Source organism: Sceloporus undulatus, chromosome 3, assembly GCF_019175285.1.
Source record: "Sceloporus undulatus isolate JIND9_A2432 ecotype Alabama chromosome 3, SceUnd_v1.1, whole genome shotgun sequence".
Lineage (NCBI taxonomy): Eukaryota > Metazoa > Chordata > Lepidosauria > Squamata > Phrynosomatidae > Sceloporus > Sceloporus undulatus.
This window is the reverse complement of record NC_056524.1, coordinates 209,796,901-209,818,694: the sequence shown is the minus strand read 5'-3', so window position 1 is coordinate 209,818,694 and position 21,794 is coordinate 209,796,901. Positions and strand designations below refer to the sequence as shown.

At 39.7% G+C, this 21,794-nt stretch overlaps 1 protein-coding gene across 2 annotated transcripts in view; it reads left to right on the top strand.

Moving 5' to 3' along the window:
* Nucleotides 1-21,794, top strand: part of WBP1L (WW domain binding protein 1 like) — an 88,144-nt gene that overhangs the window by 32,183 nt on the left and 34,167 nt on the right. The window contains exons 2-3 of one of the 2 annotated variants that reach the window (XM_042457639.1): nt 3,337-3,638; nt 15,899-16,001. In XM_042457639.1, the coding sequence (XP_042313573.1) occupies nt 3,612-3,638; nt 15,899-16,001 (130 nt within the window). In that variant the 5' untranslated portion in view covers nt 3,337-3,611. The remainder of the gene's footprint in view (nt 1-3,336; nt 3,639-15,898; nt 16,002-21,794) is intronic. The other variant, XM_042457638.1, reaches the window with a different exon arrangement.

Sequence of the window (21,794 nt, the reverse complement as noted above, 5' to 3'; positions counted from 1 at the left end):
GTTCCTTTCAGAAGAGAATAAGATCAGGAGAGAAGATCCACAAATACTGACTAGTTTACTACTGAATGACCACAGGAACATTTTATCTATAAAAGTGAACAGAGCCTCATCAGCTGATGTCAACATGGAAGCAGGAGAGATTGTCATTGAGATAATATATTAAAAATGTAGGGGAATTCAAGTTTCCTAAGGCTTCAGCCCTTGGTAAAGAAACAAAAATATCAAAGCCAAACCTGTGAGGCCCTAGCTTGTAAATCAGCAGAGCAACAGAACGGGTCTTTTGTCTTAAGATGCTTCTATAAGAACTGAGGCTGACACAAATAGCTTGTAGTTTAAAAAACAAAACTTTACCAATTGCTTTAAATCTACATATCCATGGAAGCTACATCCTAACCTATCTAGTGAATAGTTCAGGTAAAAGAAGAAGTTTGTATCTCACCATCTTTCGGAGAAAAGTTGAGAGGTGATGGAGAGACCAAAGGGAAAGCAGGAGAGATCTATTGTGGTGAGAACTTCTTAAGGAAGTTACTTAGATCACATGATCTGTTTACCAACTTACAAAGGTATTTATTGCCCCTGTAATTTAGCAGGACCAACTGGCATGCAAATAGAGACAGAAGACAGTAGAGATGCATGCAGGAAAATCCTATCTATCTGAGGAGGGGGAGAGAGAATGCAATGATTTCCCAACAAAATAGAGCCCAGTCAAGGAGAAGTTTTAAAGATGAAGGCATGAAGCATAGCAGATGTTTCAAGAATGGTATATATTCTCATCAGCCCATAGCTGTTAATAAGCAGGCAGTGGCATTCTGTACCAGACAGGTGTTCAAAGACAATCTCACATAGATCATGTACAATAAGTAGTCTGGAGGTCATCAGAATATGAATGTGGCTAGGTCTGAGTAACAATGAAAAAAATCAGCAATATCCCCCCCCCCCCCATGTTTTTCTAAACTAATATGCCTGCAAACCTGTGGATTGAAGCATGAGTGTATAAAATGTGAGTATGACATCTAGAATTGAAGCAGCTGCTCTTAGTGTGTCCAAATGCAATTTTGTTATCTTTCTCCTTTAAATTACAGAATAGCATGCCAATTCCCAAATTATTTTTGAAAGTTTGCTTCTCAAAATATTTTCTGGGAGTTATATGGAGAGCTGATATTCTAGAAGCTCCAAGTCCAAAGCTTAATTGGGAAAGTAGAACTAGAAATTGAATTCTTCGGCTGAGGCCAATGCATAGCGTAATGGCAGACTAGTATACCTAGAAACTGCAAGCCATGTGCCCCAGATATGCCTTGTCAATTCTGTGCAGAGGTGTGGTTTTTTGTTTTTTCCAACCAGCATTGCTTCTGGCTGTCTTAACTGAGAGATGCTGGGAATTGTAATCCAAAAACAATTCTTCAAGACTTGATATGGTTCACCTCAAGAATTTATGTCAAGAATCTCATTTAATAGACAGCCATTTAAAAATACATACAATCATTTGCTAGATTCTTAATAATTTACGGTTTACGTTACCTCTTGAGTGGATCCTTTCGGGCCTGACCTCACTTGTATAGAGCAGTAGAATGTTTAGGCAATCCCTTAGATTTTTCATGGATTCAAGAAACAGCCCAGGCCTGACTCTTCTAAGGGAAGTGATGTAATCAATAGCTGTTTTATCTTTAAAAATCCAAACTATTTTAGGATTGTGTTTTGCTACCAGATTAGCAAAAGGCTATCAGACAGGGATAAATGGAATATGAAACAAAATTCTGCAATGTGGAGTGTTCAGAATTCCAGTTAGTGAGGCATGCCCTTTCCCAGGATGGTCTATTCTGGTCACCATCCCATTCCAGCAAGTTGCTGAAGCCATTGAGCATGCTCAGTTCTTACAGAGCTGTTTGTGGTCTATTTCCCCAAATGATTAACTATTATCAGGTTTTAAAACTAAATGATACAGGGTAAAAAAAAAATCACAGTGTAGGGTTTGGGTTTAAGTTGTGTGTTCATTTTGAGGAATTCCAGTAAGTATCCTTTTGTTATAGTTTTCTGACCAACTATGCATTCACCTTATGGTATTGCCATCTGGCCTTCATTAAATAGTTTGCTAACTAAAATATCTTTTAGAGGAGGTGTCAAATTAAGATAAATTCTGCCCTCCATTATTCTCACAATTCACTAAGTAAGTAGCTAATCAGAGAAATAAATTAGTTTGTCTGGTGAGTAATTGGAATACTTGAATCCCAACCAGTTTCCATGAAAATTAGTTTAATTCCATAGCAATAGCAGAAGGGAAGATTCTCAACTAAAGGCATAATAGCAGTGATTCAGGATTATGAGTTGGTATATTTGAAATTCATTTAACATGTGAGACTTTTCAGGATCATCAGCTAGTATGCTTTGGATTAAATTCAGATTAGGAATAAGTATAAAGGAAATATACAGGGCTTAGAAAATGTCACCTCTTGAAACCTTTTTACTTGCATACTTACTTTCTTTCCTGGGGAAAGTTGGGTAAGACCAGTAGAACAATTGTCTGGCTCCAGTCTTTGGTTATGTTTGCCAGCAGGGTTTGACTAATGTTGCAGTGGTGGCATTCAGTGCTCCAACAGGAGTAAAAGTTGGCAGTGGTACAAATGGTTGGAACTGTCTTGTGTGTCTGTACCAGTACATATTGTGACACAGGTCTAAGTCTCACACAGGAGATTAACTGGGCTATACCATGTCACATAGCTGCTGGGCTTCATAGTTCATGTTATTTAATTTTTAAAAACAATGAAAGGTTTACAAAGCTTTGAATCTAATATTTTTTTATACCTGTATGTTTCTAGAACACCTGAGAACAGCATATTGCATATCTGGACATTCTCCCTGGTGTTCTAGAGCCTGGATGTACTGTACATATTCACACGATATGTTGGCCCACATACTTAAATTGTGTTGACAGGAGAACAAAGTCATTGCAGATTAGGGGAGGTGTGTCTTAAATTGGCTCTTAGCCTAATATGAACATTTGTAATAACACCTGAATTCTGGCTGTTAATGAGCAGGCATGACAGCAGATGCTGTGGTAGCTTGTTTCATTGACATTTGCTTTTATTGCCTTGTTGAACACTTTTGGAAGCATGACCTGTAGTGTACTGATTTTTTTTAAAAGGGACGATGAATCAAATTGAAATGTTAGTGGTTTTGGAGCAGTCATTTAATGACTACAGTGCTTTTCAGTTAATTCTTGTATTCTAGTTCAAAGTGGTTTCTGTTTGTTAACTGCTGTGCATTTACTTCTATGGAGTAGGCCTCCTTGAGTGGTTAATCAGCAGCTGTCTGAAGCTTATTATTTTTTCCCCCTTGCAGCGCTACTACTGATGTCACTTCCCCCTTGGCAAATGCTACGGCGGCTCTGCTGCTTCTGAGATTGGTCACAGGGAGGGGAAAAAGAGCAAGAGACAGAGAGGAGTGAGTGCATGCCATGTCCTGGGACCCTGTTTACTCAACATTCCCAGCCAAGAAAGCCTTGGTTTAAATAGGATTGCGGATGCAGCCCGTCCATCTCAAATGAGGAAATGATTACTGTGGGATTTTAGAAATTCCTTTGTTGAAACCCTTAACGTGGATTATGAGAATGCAGAATGCCTTTCCTTTTGGGGCTACGACAGGTAACTTGTTCTTGCCTTGTCTGTTATGAATGGTTAGTGTGAAGAATGTGAGTTTTTGGTGGTTTTTAAAACAAGAACTTTGCTTGCCTTGTCAAGTTAATCACCCCAGCAAAAGGTACTCAGACCTTGCTTCCCCCGCCCCCCCTTACTTCCCCTGCCTATTGTGTGGGTTTTCCCCCTGCCCATTGTGTGTGCTAAAAGAAAGACCTTTCTTTTACTTGACATTGATTTTTTTAAATGCAAATCATCATGGAAATGCAATTTTTCTTCACTTTGTATTTTGTAGCTTTAAGTTTAGGATTTTTTTTATATGAAAATTCATGCATTAAAATTCTCACATTTCTTCTGATAAGGCAGGTTTCTGTTATTGTTTGTGCATTGACACCATTCTGCTTTAGAGCAAAAAAAAAAAAAAAAAAAGGAAAACCAACAATCTGGAGTTCAAAGCTGTCAGAACTGGGAAGTTCATAAATTTATAAAACACAGCTCCCAATGTATGATGTTTTTTCTGTAATCATGAAAGAATTGATAATTTCACAACTGCTAATGTAACCTGAAATGAGGAACTGTAGCTACTGTTCTTTGGCAAAAGGCACCACTTGCGGTACAAACTCTAAAGTTTTCCTAGCCTGGCAGTTGTTTGCACTTACCTTCTACTTAGCTGTTTGTTTTTTTCTAGCAGCAAAATGTGATTATTTGCATGTATCATATAGCCTATACAAACTACCTATACTACTAGGTAGAAAAGAAGCAGTTTGGGAGTGTTTTGAATATTTTTAACTAGGAAGCTTATAAAATAATATTTTATTTTTAATTTATTGCTAGTCAAGTATTGCATCTTTTATTTTCAGAAAAATAATTTGTAGAAATTAACAATAAATCTGTTTTGTCTTATATAAAGCTGTTTTTAAAGTGATGTAAGAACTACCTCTCGTACAATGACCTTTTGCAGTTGAGTGCAATACTTACTTGCAGCAGGCAAAGTAAACTTAATTCAGGTTATCTGTAAAATTCTAAATAAAAGTAGGATTACAGTGTGGTCCTTGTTTTAGCAGAGAAAAAGAAAATTGTGTGCTGGCAATTTAAATGCAACAGTAGCATCAGAAAAGTTCCGAGTTTTGTTTGATGTGTTTAGTTGCTCTGGGAATGTTGAAATTTTATCAGAATTCTTCTGGACCATTTTACACTGAAATTATATCATCAATAGATAGCTACGTGACTTGAGGAATGTTTTTCAATCCATGCATATCTCCTTTAAGGAAATTTGGGTACCTTCTGACCTTCAGTTGTATTTGTTGCTGTTAAGATCTTGTTTACTGACAAGAGAAGTCTCAGAGGAGATAATCTAGTCTGAAAACTGTTTGCTTACTAATCATTGTTTAGGTGTTTTTTGTTCTGAGCTCCTTATTGCTTAATGTTTACCCCGTCTGTTGTTTACAGGGTCCAGTCAGTTCCTTTTCCAGAAGCCAGCTAGGTTTGTCATTTTTCTTAGCAGAAATCTGCATGTGTTAAATATATGAAATAGCTTTTTTGAACTAGAGAATAAAGCAGTTAGATAGTTGGCTGGTTAGTCAAGACTTCAATATTCAAGCCCCATTGCCTATCACAGTCACATACTTTGTGCATAAAACTTTGAAATATCATTTGGGGATCTTAAAACACTTTTTTTTACTAGAAGATTTTCCAAAATTGAAGTTCAGATGAATTGTTCACATTTTCTGGTCTGACAACAGGGCACCACAAGTACCAGTAGTTGCTGTGTTCATTACTGTCCACTTGAAGGGACAGCTGTTTCCCTCCAGTATAAACAGCTCTTTCCTATGTAGATATAAGTATTTTACTCTGTGTGAGCTGCTGGTTTTGGACTAACATATTACATTTCCTGATTTCCTAGGTTAAATTGCATGACTATAGAAGTATAAATGATAAAACTTAGTCATATTGAAATATGATTTAGGTAAATACCCAGAAGAAGTAGTTTGCAACATTAATCTCAGGCTTCTTACTGATTTAACTATAAGCAAGTACATTAAAGTTGCAGATGGGTATTTTGACCTTTGAGAATGAGCTACATGACTTAAAAATTGTCAGAAACATAATAATGTCTTACACAGCAACTCTGTGGGAGAGAGTAAAGTGATGGAAGGGAAGAGCCACCCCTGTTTAATCCCTGCCAGTTTATTCCAGCTCGGGTGACAGGTGTATAAATGTGTGTATGTGTGTGAGAGAGGGGTTTTTTGTTGTTGTTATTTTTAAGTTCTTCTCCTCATTAACTGTAACTCTTGAAGCTTGTCCTAGTTAATGGGCCCTCTCAAAGAAACAAAGGGCTTTGGATGCTATGGGTCCAAAGCTGATCCAGGACTCCTCCAGAATGAGCTGTTTTGGGATGCACTACCAATGAAGAATCTGCTTGCAGTACATCTACAGAGCATTCCACAGGCTATCATATGCCTTGAGTGGATGTGCTACCTCATTGGTAGAGGGGCAGTTCTGTCTTTTCTTAACCCCAGTTCAATGGCTACATGAGGGGTTTAGGATTGTACTTCCTAACACATAACTTAAATATGTTGTACATGTTGATGCACAAGGGGTTGTAATATTATTTGCAAAAGTATCTGTACCAGATGTAAAAACTTGTAAAATTTAACTAAACAAGGTAAGTAATGTGGCTCAAACTGATAGCTGCTTTGAATTTTACAGTAAATCTAACTGAAACAGGGGAACAAATTATGATTTTTCATTGGACTGGGACTCTGAAGACCAGAGTTCGAATCCCTATCAGCCATGAAAACCAACTGGCTGACCTTGAGCAAGTCACATTCTCTCAGCCTGAGAGGATGGCAATGGCAAACCACCTCTGCAGAAACATGCCAAGAAAACCCTGATAGGGTCCACCATAAGTTGGAAATGACTTGAAGGCACACAACACACAAAGTAATATTTAGGTGTACCTTAGGGTATATTTATAACTATACTTAAAGTATGATAAAACTTTGTTGTGGCTAAATCCAATTTGCCACAGCCAGCTTGGCATAATAGTTTGAATGTTGGACTATGACTTTGGAGGCCACAATTAGATTCCAGGCATGAAACCCACTGGGTGACCTTGGGCAAGTCACATGCTCTCAGCCTCAGAGGAAGGCCACCTCTGAACAAATCTTGCTAAAAAAAAACCCCAAAACTACTATAGGTTCACCTTAGGCTTGCCATAAGTCAGAAATGGCTCGAAGGCACAAAATAACAACAGCAACAGCAAAAAATAACAGCATCTGAGGAAGTAGACTGAAGTCTATGAAAGCTCATGCTGCCTTCTTTCTTTCATTTAGTCTTAAAGGTGCTACAAGATCTTTCTACATTCTGATTCTATAGACTAACATGGCTATATCTTTGGATTCTAGCAAAAAAATTGGTTTGTCATAACTGTCTGCAAGAACAAATTGGTGATTTTTTGTTATGTTACTGTGTCAAAGATATATCGGCCTCCTCTTTTTTATTCATTCACTTCAATAGTCGAAGATCGGGAGTGTAGACTGTGTGATATTTTAAAGGGAAGAAAGAAAATGAAAGATCCTGATGATGTTTCTGAATATCCATAGTTAGGATGTTATGGCAGAGGGCTGCAATTGTAGTGGGCTGGGGGCTGATTTTTATCCTTGTGATGAGCTGTTTTCCCAAATTTCAATTAGAAGTCTGCTCCTAAAATGACTGGAATTATACTTCCCATATCTGTCATCCAGTTTTTAACCTAAACCCATGTTTTCAGTGGGTTTTAAAGGTGGGCTTCAGGGATGTTCTGAGGGCATGTACCGCTGCAGGTAGCATTTTTAAAAATGATCTTGGGCACTCCTCCCCCATTAAATTTGAACAGGGTACTGGGCACCTTGAGAGGTTCAAATGCCGTGGAGGGCCAAGAACTTGGAAAACCCCACCTGTCTTTTAAGAATAACCAAGTGCCTCCATCTCCTTTCAAATTGCAGTTTTAAATCAGTGAAGAAGATCTGCGTGTGTGAAGAATGTGGCCATATTTAGTGGAGTGCCATTGCTAGTGACATGAGACCTGTGAAACCACTTAGATATTTGGATCTTCCACAAGTTATAATTTGATTCCTGCATCATTACTTATAGCACTGGTTTTTGGAGGCAAAATGTTTTTTAAAAATTACACTTGTTATTTAACAATGCATCTCCACCTCAGCAATGATCCTTTATCAGAGTAGTGTGATCAGAATATTAGACTGGTAAAATAGCATTTGCAAGTTACTTAGCTTTGCTCAGTATTCAGAATTCCTTGAGTGTGTGTCATCGTGCCCGTTCCTCAAAAGGAATATGAAGTAGCTCAGTGGACCAATTTTTAAAAATAAATTCTAATGATGCTTTGCTTTCTAATAGTGTGTGTCATTAGCCAATGTTTGCTTTTCTGAAAGAGATAAAATTAGCAATAAAGCATGGATCGCCATCATGAACATACCTACTCTTGCCTGATTTCAGAAGCTAATCAAGATCAGGTCTGGTTAGTGCTTAAATCAGAGACCCCCAAGGAAAATACTGTAGCTTCACTTAACTGAGGCATGACTAGGAAGGAATCCTGAGAGACACTACCAATAAAAGCTCATAAAGGTGTGCTCAGGCACCCGATCCCATCTGATCATGGAAGATAGGGAAGTTCATCCCTGATTAATACTTGGATGGGAGACCACCATCCAAGGCTTTCTTTCAGAGGAAGGTACTGGCTGTAGGCTTTATTTCAGAGGAAGGTATTGGCAAAAACATCTCTGAGTATTCCTTGCCTGAGAAAAGCCTATGAATTTCATGGGGTCACCAAAAGTCGACAGGTGACTTGAAGGCGCTTGCACACAGACACACCCTGATTCAGTATAAGGCAGTTCCCAATGTCCCTGTGTAACATTATACTGTCCCATCCATGCCTTCAGGCTACATTGCCAAGGTATGCCTCTGTATCCAGTCCTTCCCAAATGGAAAGGCTGGGCAGGACAAAGGAGCATTTCCCTTCCTCATCTAAGAAGAGAGACACAGCAGAGCTGTGTGCGTACGTGCGTGCGCACGTACATATCTGTGCATACTCTCTGGTTTGGCCCTGAGTTGACAAGGCTTTGACCGCTCCTATTCCCTCAGCAGTAGGGATGTCACATTATCTGTGGCAATACCAGCAAGCAGATTTATGGAAATCTGGATTTAAATTAGCTTTTCAGGTTAGCATATTCTGTAATCTCTGGTCAAAGGTACACAAATACACTTTCAGCTAGACAGCACTGAGCCTATCATTTAGCAGGATGAATTTAAAGTGAGCAATGCTCCTCTTTGTGACTCTCACTGGGATTTGGAGGCAGACATTACTCTCTCTCTATTTTTTTTAATTTTAAGATTTTCATTGTTATAGAACAAACCACAACAGTACCTAGTACAAAGAGGAATGCCAGCACTATTTGTTGTACACCACCCTGAGATCCTTGGATATAGGGTAGTTTACAATTATTATTTTTTAAAAAGACATCAATTGGAAACCAAGGCCACAAATACTGTACTGAAAGACATTTAGCTACACAAGCAAACCTTTCCATAGAGATTTGTGAGAATATCATAGTTGTGCAGAAAACTCTCATGTTGGTATCAGAAATACAGTGCTGTTACACCAAATAAATTTATTTAGATCAGGTTGTTCAGAGATTGAACAGATATGTCAATTTTTCAGACAAGTCCAAAACAATAGGGAGAAAATAGCAAAGTGTCCCAGCACTATGTATCACAAAATACATATACTAGAAACTAATGAAGATACTGGAAAACTTTTATATATCAAAATATATTCATATTTGTTAACACCAACATCAGACAATTCAGTGCATCATACTTTTTAGTTACTCAGGTTGCATAAAGAATTTATTGGATGATTTTTATGACTGAGCTTTCCCACAAGAAGGAAAGTGATCAGTTCCTTCCTTGTGTGAGAAATTGTTAATGCCCCCAAAAATAGCAAATCTAGCTTCCAAAGACAGATTTCCATTTGTGATTTGTAAGAGTTCAGTGTGTATTCTCTTCCAAAAGGCAGTGACCATTTATCAGAACCTAATAGGAAAAAAGGAAGCTGCCTTATATTTGTCTATCTGTCCCAGTATTGTCTCCTCTGTAGTCTTTGGTAGAGGTCTTTCATAACACTTCCTGTCTTTTCCTTTCAATTGGAGATGCCAGAGATTGAATCTAGGATTTTCTGTGAGCAAAATATGTGCTCAGCAATTCTCAGTTGTAGCTGTATATTAGATGCCATTTTTAATTTTCAAGTGATTATAAGGCCTTCCTGCATTTCTGTAATATCCAAGTGACAAAATGACTATACTCCAGAACTAATTTCATAATCTTTCACCACTGAGCTCATGTCTTCTGAGGTGTGTTTTTGCATTGGAAAGGTAGTATTTTTTTATTATGTTTAAATTTTAATCTGTAAAGTTACCATTGATTTTATTTTAAAATTTAAAAGTTTGGCATGAACACAAGGGTTGCAGTTGGAAAGAAGGTATGAGTTTATAAGCCAAAGGAGCTACATGGTGGATACCTGACCAGCAGGAAAAAAGCATTGTCTGTAAACTGGTAAAATCTAGCTGGGTGATGGGTTTTCCAGTTTCTTTTTATTTATGCTTGCAAGCAAGCATATAAATAAAAAATGTAGGGCCATTTCAGTGACTGAAAATACACATGCTAGAAAGCATGTATTGTTCTATGGGGACTAAATGGCCTATTTCAAGCCACAGGCCTAAGCCACAGATTAGTGTTACAACAGGCGTGGGCAACTTTGACCAGTCTGAGGCCAGGTTTATTTCTCAGGACCCTTCAGAAGTTTCACATTCTTCCAGAAATGCCCCCCCTCCCCAACCTGGAAATCTATTTTTCGTTCTGTAAATTTTTTAAAAAAATTTGTTTGTTTAGTTTCTATAGTGCCTAGGAGTCCTGCATGCTATTTAAAAGGTGTATCTCTGATGAAGCTGGCTTTGAGAAGTGGCAGTTGACCCATTAATGCCAGAAGAAGAATGACCTGTGGAGTGGGGGGGGGGCATGAAAACAAACCCCAGGGCCATACATTTCTGATTCCAATATTTCAGGGACTCTGTTTTTCTCCTGTGTCTTGTTATGCATATGGAATAAGTTTTACATGTTAGGTGGTTGTTGTGTGCCTTGCAGTCATTTCTGACTTATGGCGACCATGAGGCAACCATGTCATGGGGTTTTCCTGCAAGATTTGTTCAGAGGAGGTTTGCCTTTGCCTTTCCCTGAGGCTAGGAGCATGTGACTTGGCCAAGGTCACCCAGTGGGTTTCCATAGCTGAGCTGGGAATTGAACCCTGGTCTCCAGAGTCATAGTCCTGCATTTATATCACTACATCATGCTGGCTCTCATGTTAGGTTGTAGTTCTGAACAAATGAGCATTTGCCATTGTAAGATGCAGTTTGTTTCAGCTGCCATTATTGGTTTGGTTGCTGTTGTTTAATAATTTTAAACATTTCTCTTCTTCTTTTCTCAAAAAAAGACCCACAATGGTTATAACAATTAAAATAAGTTAAAAGTTTAGTGTCTAAAATCTACAAAGAAGAACAAAACTGTGTTTCTTTTGCCTAATGAATCAGCTGGGCCTTTTGAGTTTCTGGGAGCTCTGTTTTGTAAAACAAGGGAGAGATAGTTTGTTGACGTTCTTTTTAAGCTCTTACGTCTGTTATCTTCCCACCATCAATACCCAATTGCACTGGCTAGTTTTGAAAAGTGCTTTGTCATACAGTTGGCGTATGTTCAAGCTTGATCTAGACAGTACAGAATGTGACTGCCTTGTTCATTGTCCAAGATACCCTTCTTTCTGGAGCTTTTCAGAATAAGAGGGAACTCAGTGGCAACTGACATTTCATGAGCCACAGATGGGCTGGGCTGGGTCTTAATCTTAGCTGGAAAATTAGTGGTAGCTGTACTTCCAGCAATTGCTTGACAAGCTTCCCAGTTGGCATCCAGGATGTCTAGAAAATGTTCCTTCCAGTAGGTGGAAAATTAATCTTGAGTATGTTTTTGGCAGTCTAGTTATCCTAGTTTGCAAAACAATGTGATTTGAAGAGAAGAGATGATTTCAACACATGCTAAAGCCCACAGGATTTCTTTGAGTTCGTTATGGATGAAATGGAGGAGTGTCCTTTCTGCAGTGTGGGAAGAGGCAGGAGATGTTTCCCCTTTTAGTAACCATCCTAGCACTTTGATGTGGGCACTGTGAAAAGGAAGCCAGATGTATGTCTTTTTGTGGAGGGTGCTAACTCCTACTGGGGTTGTGGGTATTGATGGGAACGTTGATGCTGATATCCATGTCTCCAGATCCAAAAATAGACTGCATCTCCTTTAGGAATAACAGACTATGTAGCTTTATTTACATGAGACAAAGTCAGGATGATGATTTCAGAGGAAACTGAAAATATATTTTCAGGCACAGGGGTGTGTTTGTTTAAACCTTAGAGACAAAATCATTTAAAAGCACTGTTTTTTCTAATAGCCTTGTTAGAGCCCACTCCATTGTTTAGACTTCAGCTAATTTTTTGTCTTCTGTACTGAGCATTCTGAAGAACGTCCTAACTTATGGAAGTGCAAATGCATTCCCTTACTTCTTGCCACGGTGTGTTGTAGTGACTTAAGAACAGTCCCCATAACGCACCTTTTCTTTTCTTTTTACTGAACTCTAAACAACATTTGCTGAAATCATCTTTTTAATTGATGTTTTATTTCTTTTTTATTCTGCCGTTCCTCCAAAGAGTTTAGGAGCCGAGAAAGCAGAGTTTGGCTAGGGTTTATTTGGTAAATTTCATGACTGAGCAAGGATTTAACTTGGATCTCTCATCTTCTACATTAAACACTCTAGCTGATATTCCACACTGGTGTTTTGAATATTTTAAAGCATTCTATACATTCTAAATCATACTATGTAAAAATCATTGGTGGATTTCACATGACATACTGTATTTTACATTTAGATTTACAGTATGAGGGGAGGGGCTAATTCCTTGAGGTTTTTAAGCTCTGAGTTCACTCAAAAACTGTGATATGGGCTGCCTCACAATTCACTTCCTTTGCCAGAATTTGAAATGTTACTATTGCAAATAATTTGGTGAGCTGCTTGTTTTGTGCCCCTCTCCAAAGATTCAGTTAATTATATCAACTTGTTCTGGGGCTTGGCCTTCTAACATATTCCATTGTTGTTGTATTAGGGTTTGGGTTGAGCGTTCTTGCCTTTTAGTAAAAAGGGATTCTTCTTACCATAATTATATGAGCTGACCCACACAACAGAGTACTGTATAATGTTAAATAAATCTGTTTAAAGTAGGTTCTTCCCCAGTTAGATCCCAGGACTACTCTTTCCTGCTTCCAAGTCTTGTCCTTCTGGTTCAAAATAGGGAAGCGCTACAACACACAATGCAGCAGGAAGTGTAGTGGCTGCATTTCCTGGAGGACTGGGTTAGAAGGAGCAGGATCTCCTGTCTGTTGCTATCTTTTGGCTGTGGAGAGAGAAGGAGAGGAAAAGGACGCATTGCAAAGTACTGTAATATTAGGTACATTAATATCCTGGGTTAGTCTTCATATATGGACAGTTCTTGCTTCTGCCCCTGGAACAATTTGCTTTGTTAACAACCAAGAACTTCCATCTACACTTGGGTGGCCAACTGCACATGGTTAGGTTGCATTTTTTTCAACCTTTTCCTTCCTGGCAGACTGCAACAATGCATTTCAGCATTTTCAAAGTGACTCTGTCATTTCCAGCTTTCACTTTGGCCAAATTTCAGCCAATTGTTTAGCCCCCCTCCCACAAGAAAAAGGTTAGTCTGAGGGATTTGAGGGGCTTCGGGGGGGGGGGATATAGGAGCTGCATGCAGCCGATGTGTATTCTACACAAACTGGAACAAAACCAGTCTTTTCCACTTTCTCTCCCAGCCTCTGAAGTAGGTGAGAAGATAGATTTATTGGTAGATCTTTGAGTGATTTCCAGTAGATCATAAGGTGTTTCTAATTATTTTAACAGTAGTTGCAACAGTAGGGACCCCTCCCTCGAAAAACCTTAGGCTGCTCTGGTAGAAGAAAGCTCAGAGTGGGTATTAGAAGTCAGTTCTATGCCACACGATTGAGTTCACTTGTGGCCATAAAAACTTTGTGTGCATATGTTCAGGAGCATCTTTGTTCCTTCATTCTGAAAATAGGCGCCTTCATTGCTGAGATACAGTTTGGTTTTTATCAATCTCTGGATTCTAGTAAGAAAACAAAGTCATTTTCCCAAACCTGAATTCCATGTGCTTCTGCTGTTATGCCTCTCATGTGCTGTTTTTGGTGTAGAATGTTTTTATATTTTATTATATCTTTCATATTTAGGCTAGATCAGACATCTGTTTTGCTTTTCATAGTGTTACAGTCCAGCTGTGACTTGATTTTCAAAGCAATGGAACAAAACTCCAGAAATTATTAGAACACCCATGTTATCTGTGCCCTCGCATTACATCCTGGATAGAGAAATTGGTCCTATTGGGTGTTAGTTGTTTTCCATCTCTTAGCTGTCCAAAAAGCTGGCCTTCAGGGAGGATTACGCGATGAAGATAAAGTATGGCTGAATTGGCTTCTGTCCTGGACAGCAGGAATATTCCAGGAAGACGTTTTATTGGAAAGCTTATTATATTTTAAACTGAACTGTTAATTAGACAAAAATTATTCCAGAGCAGAATTAGATTTCAGTTAATGTTACTCAGTTCTAAAGGAGTCTGCATTACTACTTCTTTAATTACTACTTTAGCTGATTCTGTAAGTAAAAGTCATGAGGCCTCAAAACTCTACAAACACATGAAGTAGCAATAATGTATTTGAAACATGCACCATGAATGAATCGAATCACAGAATTTTCATTTATTAAAATGCCAGAGTGGAAACATAAATAGTCCATTGATCTCATTGTGTTGGGTATAAACACAAATACCTAATATTACCTAAGCTCAAAAATACTTGTGCAGTCATAAAAACAGTTGATCTTTCACTTTCTTTTGGAAAGTTTTTTTTTAACTTAGATGACATTGTGGAATCTGATAACTGAATTGCTTTCTGTGTCCGCAGTGCCATTTTTAAGTACAGCGTGCCCGCGCCATACACGGGCGCACCATACGTGGCCTTGAGCATACGCGCTCAAGCTGCGGGGCGCGCGCGGAGCGGAAGGGGCGGTGCATCCCATTCAATTGAATGGGCTTGCGCCCCGCGCGCTCCCGCGCTGCCGTGCACGAGCCCCATTGTTTCCAATGGGGCTCGAGCATAGGCGGAATTCGCCTTACGTGGTGGGATCCGGAACGGATCCCCCGCGTAAGGCGAGGAAGGACTGTACTGATCGTTTTCAGGGATGTGAGATCGGGGTTGCATTGTACAGTTTGGAAGTGGGAAATGTCCTTATGAAGATTCTGGGACGGCTGAAACACATGAGGATGGGGAGCAGGGCAGCCTGGAATATATGTTAGCAGGATTAGGAGTAATAGTGTGGGTTAGCATGGAAAATGACAGAACTGGAGAAAAGGAGTTGTAAAACTATGTCTACATAAGCATTAAAATTTCAGATGTGGTGCTGGACTGTTTCATTTCAAATTAGAGATGGTGGGTTCCATTATCAAGGCTTCTTCACTTGTCTCCATATTTTCCTACAACTGAAAGTATACACATTATTCCCTTGTTTATCTCTATCTCTGTTTCCTTCCTTCCTCTTCTGTTTTGAAATCTCTACTAAAAGAAAAATAACATAACAGAAATACTGTAGTCTTGCCCTCTGCTCTCATTATTTTCTTATTTGCAGAGCAGGTTTACACACACTTTTCCCTCCTCCTGTTCTTGTTATTTTCAGTGTTTTATTTATATATTTATTTCCAGCACAAAATGTTGGTGGGGATGGCAGAGTTCAGGAGCCTCAGGAACTAATTGATGCTGAGAGAAGTGGAGGTCTTCTGAGTCAAAATGCTAGTCAATCACTAAGTCATTTTATTACATTTGATGACACTTGGGAAATCTAGGCTTAAAATATTTTCACTCTATTTTGAAGGCTGGGCTAGAGTTAGAAACTTGGATCACAGGCTATCTGTGACCTTCAACAGGTAACCCTTGGTTAATACATACCCTGCAGGTAACTGAGGTTTAGTTTTTATTTAAAGTACATGGCTTTGTTCACAGTTTAAAATGCACTGTTATTAATCTATTTCTCTCTCACATTCCAGGACAAAGAAACCTGCATAGGAATCAACAATCAGAGTTACATCTGTGAAACAGGCCATTGCTGTGGACAGTCTCAGTGCTGCAATTACTATTATGAGCTCTGGTGTAAGTCTCTTACTTGTTTTTCTTTTTCTTTTTAAAATATATCTTTTCATAACCTGAATCATGCCTATTTTGGTTCAGCTTGTGTGCTTCTTTTTATCCAGTGTTTGGAAATTGTTAGTGATGCTGTTCAATCCCACAGTGAAACTTGGAGAAAAATAATTATCAGAGCTTACTTCGTCAAGGCTCCAGATGTGTGTATAGAAAAGAAACTCCTTTGGTCATACTGATAGAAGATAACCTTTGCTGGAGATAGGCATAGTAATCTTGTGCCCGTATTAGTTCTTCTGATTTTCTTGGTGTCTTTGAGTTTCCTTAATCTGTGGTATATTTTTGTACCTCCTATCAGGTTTATAGGGACACGGTGGCTCAGCGGTTAAGATGCTGACTCTGCTGACCACAAGGTCAATAGATCGGCAGTTCAGCAGTTCAAGACCCAAGTGTCGCATGATGGAGTGACCTTCTGTCACTAGTCCCAGCTTCTTCCAACCTAGCAGTTTGAAAGCATGTAAAAGTGCAAGTAGATAAATGGGTACCACTTTGGTGGGAAGGTAACAGCTTTCTGTGCGCCTCGGCATTTAGTCATTCTGGCCACATAACCACGGAGTCGTCTTTGGCAACACTGGCTCCCTTGTCCCTTGAAACTTAGTAATGAAGATGAGCACCACTCCCACATCGGACACGATTAGACAATCATGGGAGTCTCATACCTTTGTTGTTGTTGTGTACCTTCAGTCATTTTTGCAGGTTCACTAGTTGGGTCAAAAATGACTGGCTAGTGGGACATGTGAGGTCTCATACCTGTTGTTTGTTCAGAAGGCTTACAACCTTGGACAAAATACTGTTACCAACTGAGTTTTTATCTAGATAAGTAGTTTACAGAGAAAAATGAGAACAGAGTAGCACTTCTAGGAATTATGACTGTTTCTTCTTAGCAAAGTATTGGGTCCCTTTTGAAGGTGAAAAGTCAGCAGATTTTTGATAGATGCATAGACTACAAGCTCCTGTGCAGCATAGATTTAAGGAGTTTAATGGAAGTGAGTAGCAGTGTGATTTGCCTTCCTGAAAAAAGACGCAAAGTGTATGGTGTTAAACCCATGTAGAAATAGAGTAGAGTTTCAAATCTGTCCTGGAAAGGCATACTTATGAAATACAAACTCAGGTTTTGAGCTAAAGGAATTGCTTCTGTCAACAGGAGTTTGCTGTCAGCATAGCTGATGATGAGGAATGTTGGGAACTGTAATCCCAACAGTATCGGTAACTGCATGATTCCCACCCCTGGACTAGATTTGCCAATGCTGTGATTCATACAGTGCTGATTTCTATGGCCCGTTTACAAACCGCCCAAAAGGGACGGTCTGGGCTGCTGCTGGTTGCAGCGCGGAAGTGCCTCAGCACCAAACCGTGCGACTCCTCCACGCTGCAAAAAAGGAGTGCAGAAATCGCACTCCTTCCGGCAACCCGGAAGAGCAAACGCAAGTGCCAAGCGCGCACTCGCGATCTCTTCAGTTTAGACTTCCGGACCTGCGCTCCATTATGTCAAATGCCACGCCCGTCTGTATAGGGCCCGCCATCTTGCCACGGAATACCGCGAGGGGCAAGGGCGTCCGGAGCGCCGCCCCCTCGCGTATTCCTGGCGCAATGACGGCGCCAGTAGGCCGTCGTAAGGCGCCTATGTTTCTAAAGGGAGAAGCAAGAGTAATATGGGATGAAGATTAATCTTTATTTACTTATTACTTATTTATTTAAATATTGCCTCCCAGCCTGCCAAGGTGATGCCCACAGGTAAAAATATTTAAACCAACACAGAGATAAAAGCATTTAAAATAAATTAAATGCAGTTACAGGCATGTAGCTTTCCTTCTGGTTGCAGACAGAGACAGTGGTATAGGTTTTAGCCAATAGAAAATATGTTTTAAGAATGGAATTGGAAGAAGCAAGTGATGATATCATATAGTAAGCCAGAGAATTGCAAACATAAGAGGTATAATGGGGAAATGACTAACATGGTTTGAAAGAGCAGGAAAGTTTCAGGCATTTGAGGATATAGAGCTGGACGAATGAAAATCATAGGGAATGACAAATAAGAGCGGAGAATGGTTTTAAAGGAGTAGAGAATTTAAATGGGTGAAAGCTTTAACAGTAAAGACAAGGAGTTTATGCAAAAGGAAATAGGAAGAGTTTGTCATGGAAGGGTTATTGTTGTTGTTTTGGGAGTAAAGCTTTGGATAAAAGTGAGAGGGGTCAGGCCAGTTTCTGGGAAGCTGGGCTTATCGAAAGAAGATGAGAGGCCTCTGATGTCCCAAATCCTGGTTATGGTGGACCCTAAAAGCAGCCAAGTAATTTTTTAAAAAAACTCTTAAAATGGGTGCCTGTTTTAGACATTAGAGACTTGTTTGGGTAAGTTACTTCCAAAATATCTCCTAAATTAACCAAACAATAATTACATACAATAATATTTTCATGGGTGAGACATGAAGGATGAAAGTTTTCTTGTCCATACTGAAGCACTGCGCATTTGTACTAAATTATTAACCTTTATTTATAAAGCGCTGTAAATTCTTGCTTTTTCAATCTTTCTGCTTTGGGTTTCCATTTAATACTGCTGTTTTACAGTGTAGTATGAAATGGAGGCCAAAAGAAATAAATCTAGTTCATGTTTGGAGAAATTCCATGTGACCTTCCTTCCAAACACAGTTAAAGGACAGTTCAGAAGATACACATCTGGTAAAACTATCTTGTTCAGTGCACTTCAGGAAGAGGAATCCAATGCTGAAAGCTGAAGTGGCTTCTTTTTACTATACTGGTGTAACAATAATTGTTATGCCAGACTGGGGAGACTATCATTTTGAAAAATAGGTCGATCTTTTCCTAGACCAACCTTTTGCCAACCATATGTGTTGTACTACAGTACACATAATCTCTAGCCAAGGAATATGACATCTGGTTGGCAGTTTTAGGTGATTGTAATGTAACCTATCTAAGCACAAGGTTGGGGAAGACTGCCCAAACCCTGTCTTTAGCTGGATTAGCAGCCTCGTGATTCTTCTCTCTTCCCTGCAGAAAAAAAAACCTACCCATAGATTGAATAGGTTGTTACATCACAGTAATACTAGTAGTAGTAGTAGTAGTAGAGGTCATGGTGGTGTAGTACATGATAGAATGTAAAGGTGTAGGCACTGTGCGCTGTAGAGAAACAGGACTGATCATGCTGCCAAAGGGCTGTATTGTGTCTCTTCTTTACTTCCTTCTAAGAGATTCGAAGAGATAGGGAGGTAGCTCATGAGGGAAATGGTGCCCAGATATTCATCCATTTTTGTCTTGCTTTACATTTTTCCAGATTGTTGACTTTACTCCCAGTTTTGGAAGTGATTTGAGCATTTGGCTTGAGAGGAAAACGGTTTACAGAGGTTAGTTGCCTCTTACTAAAACAAAAACAACCAAACGTGTTTTCTCTTGACTTACCTACAGATTATTTCCCTCTTCTGAAGGTTGAGAGAAGAAGAGGAAGCTCACCTTGGAAGTTGATGTGATGAAGTGGTTTTAGAAGCTGACCAGTTTGGGTAAAGTGGAGCTTGATGATTGATTGCCAGGCAATAGACAGCACAGGAGGAGCGAAAGCCAACCAAGTTGTATTCTTGATAATAGGGGCCTTTTGGAGGGAGGATTTTTTTTTAAAAAAGCAGAGTTCTGTGACCCTTGGTCTGGTCTAGTTGGAGGGATATCTTTGCACTGCAGAAATTCCAATTGACTCTACTTTAGCTGTAGTATAATTCTGGAAATTGCAGTTTGCTGTGGCACCAGAGCTCTCTCATAGCGAAGGAATAATGTCTCACAAAACTACAATTCCCACAGTTCCATAGCATTGACTCATAGCATTTAAAGTGGTGTCAACCTGGATTATTTCTGCAGGCAGATGCAGCCGCAGAGATGTGAGTCTAGAAGAGGAAAGTTAGAGTGATTAAAGCCTGCAAGTGTTTGAGCTTACATTAACTCACATAAAATACTTTAATTTCGAATGTTTCTCAGTAAAAATACCGTTTTTTATAGTGGACAACGGACTGAATTGATTATTATGAGTGGAAAGAAGAGAGAACATGTTACTAAAAGACTGAAACTGGTTTAGGGAGACACTTGGGACTCTAGTCTTTATACACTTAAGGATTGTGTAAAAGGGTGAAAGTAGAGTAAGTGTTAGTGTCAGGGTACATCCTGAGGTTGGAAGGTGGAATCACCCTAAGTCTTAAAGGAGATCCATTTCAGTTGGTATATGTTTTCTAGTTCTGCTTCACAGTCCCAGCTAGAGGTTTGCCAGTTTAAATGCCCTTTCTTCTATACATTATTTTGTTTTTCTCATGCTCTTACCTTTATGTTTGAATATATTCAGCAATATCTAAAAAAGTCTGTCCACAGGGAATAAAGTTGCATCAAGAGACTGAAAAAAGGGACTATCCAGATTTCTTTTGCTTTTTCTTTACTTTTCTCACCCTTCTTTCACTCCCCCATCATTTTTAAGTTCTTTCTTATAAAAGACTTATGTTGATCACTGTCTCCTAGTTGACATACTTTCTGACCTTGGGTTCTCAGACTCTGTTCTCGACTGGTTTCGATCTTATTTGTCTGGCAGATTTTTGCAGTGGTCACAGGTGGTCAGACTTCATCCTCTGTTCCCTTATCGTTGGTTCCCCAGGGCTCTGTTCGGGTCCCCTTCTGTTTTCTCTCTACACACTGTCCTTAGGTAAAACTCATTAGCCTTTTGGTTTTTCCTACATCTGTATGCTGATGACACCCAGTTGTATCTTCTCCACCCCGATCTTTCTCCTAAGGCTTGAACAGCAAGTTTCTCTTGCCTCACAGCTGTCCGCACAGTGGATGCGCCATCGGCGTTTGAAGCTCAACATGTCCAAGACGGAGCCTTGTCCTTTCCCCTAAGTCACCCACCTCAACACTCCTTTTCTGTCTCTGTGGACAACATTTCATTCACCAGTCCAGCAAGCCCGCAGTCTTGGTTTCATCTTTGATTCTTCCTGTTGTATCCCTCAGATCCAGACCACAGCCCAGGCTTGTAGATTCTTTTTGTACAACACTGCCAAAATCCGAACCATATCTCTCCACCCTCACTGCCAAGATCTGGTCCATGCCCAGTGGTCTCACGACTTGATTACTAAACATCCCTGGCTGGGCTTCCTCTTTCTCATCTCCGTCTCAATTTCTGTCCAGCATTCAGGCAGCACGCATTATCACATCCGCCCACCGCTCTGACCATATCTCTCCTGTGATGGCATCCCTTCACTGGCTCCCCCCCTTTCCGCATTCAGCATAAAAGCCCTGCTGTCAACGTTTAAAGCCTCATGGGCTGGCCCCTCCTTACTTATCAGACCTATTTCTCCTCACCTTCCCACTAGGGCCCTCCATTCTGGTAGTCAAGGTCTGCTGTCCTGCCCAGGATTTCCTCTGCCCACATTAGGATTCGCCCTTCTCACTCACTGCCCTCCCCTCACTCTGGAGCTATTCGCCCGCGAGCAAGAGCCATCACTTCTTAACCAGCTTCAAAAAGGAGCTGAAGACCACCTGTCAGAGAAGCGTTCCCAGGCATGGCATAACTGTCCTTGCTATTTGATGTTTCTTTGTTGTCTGTTTTATTGAATCATTTCCTGTATTGCTATGTATTTTATATGTATTATCCACTAGAGAGGCCCTTCCCCACCACCTTTCCCTTCTCCTTTTGTGTCGTGTCTTTTTAGATTGTAAGCCTGAGGGCAGGAACCGTCCAATTAAAAAGATTGCATGTACAGC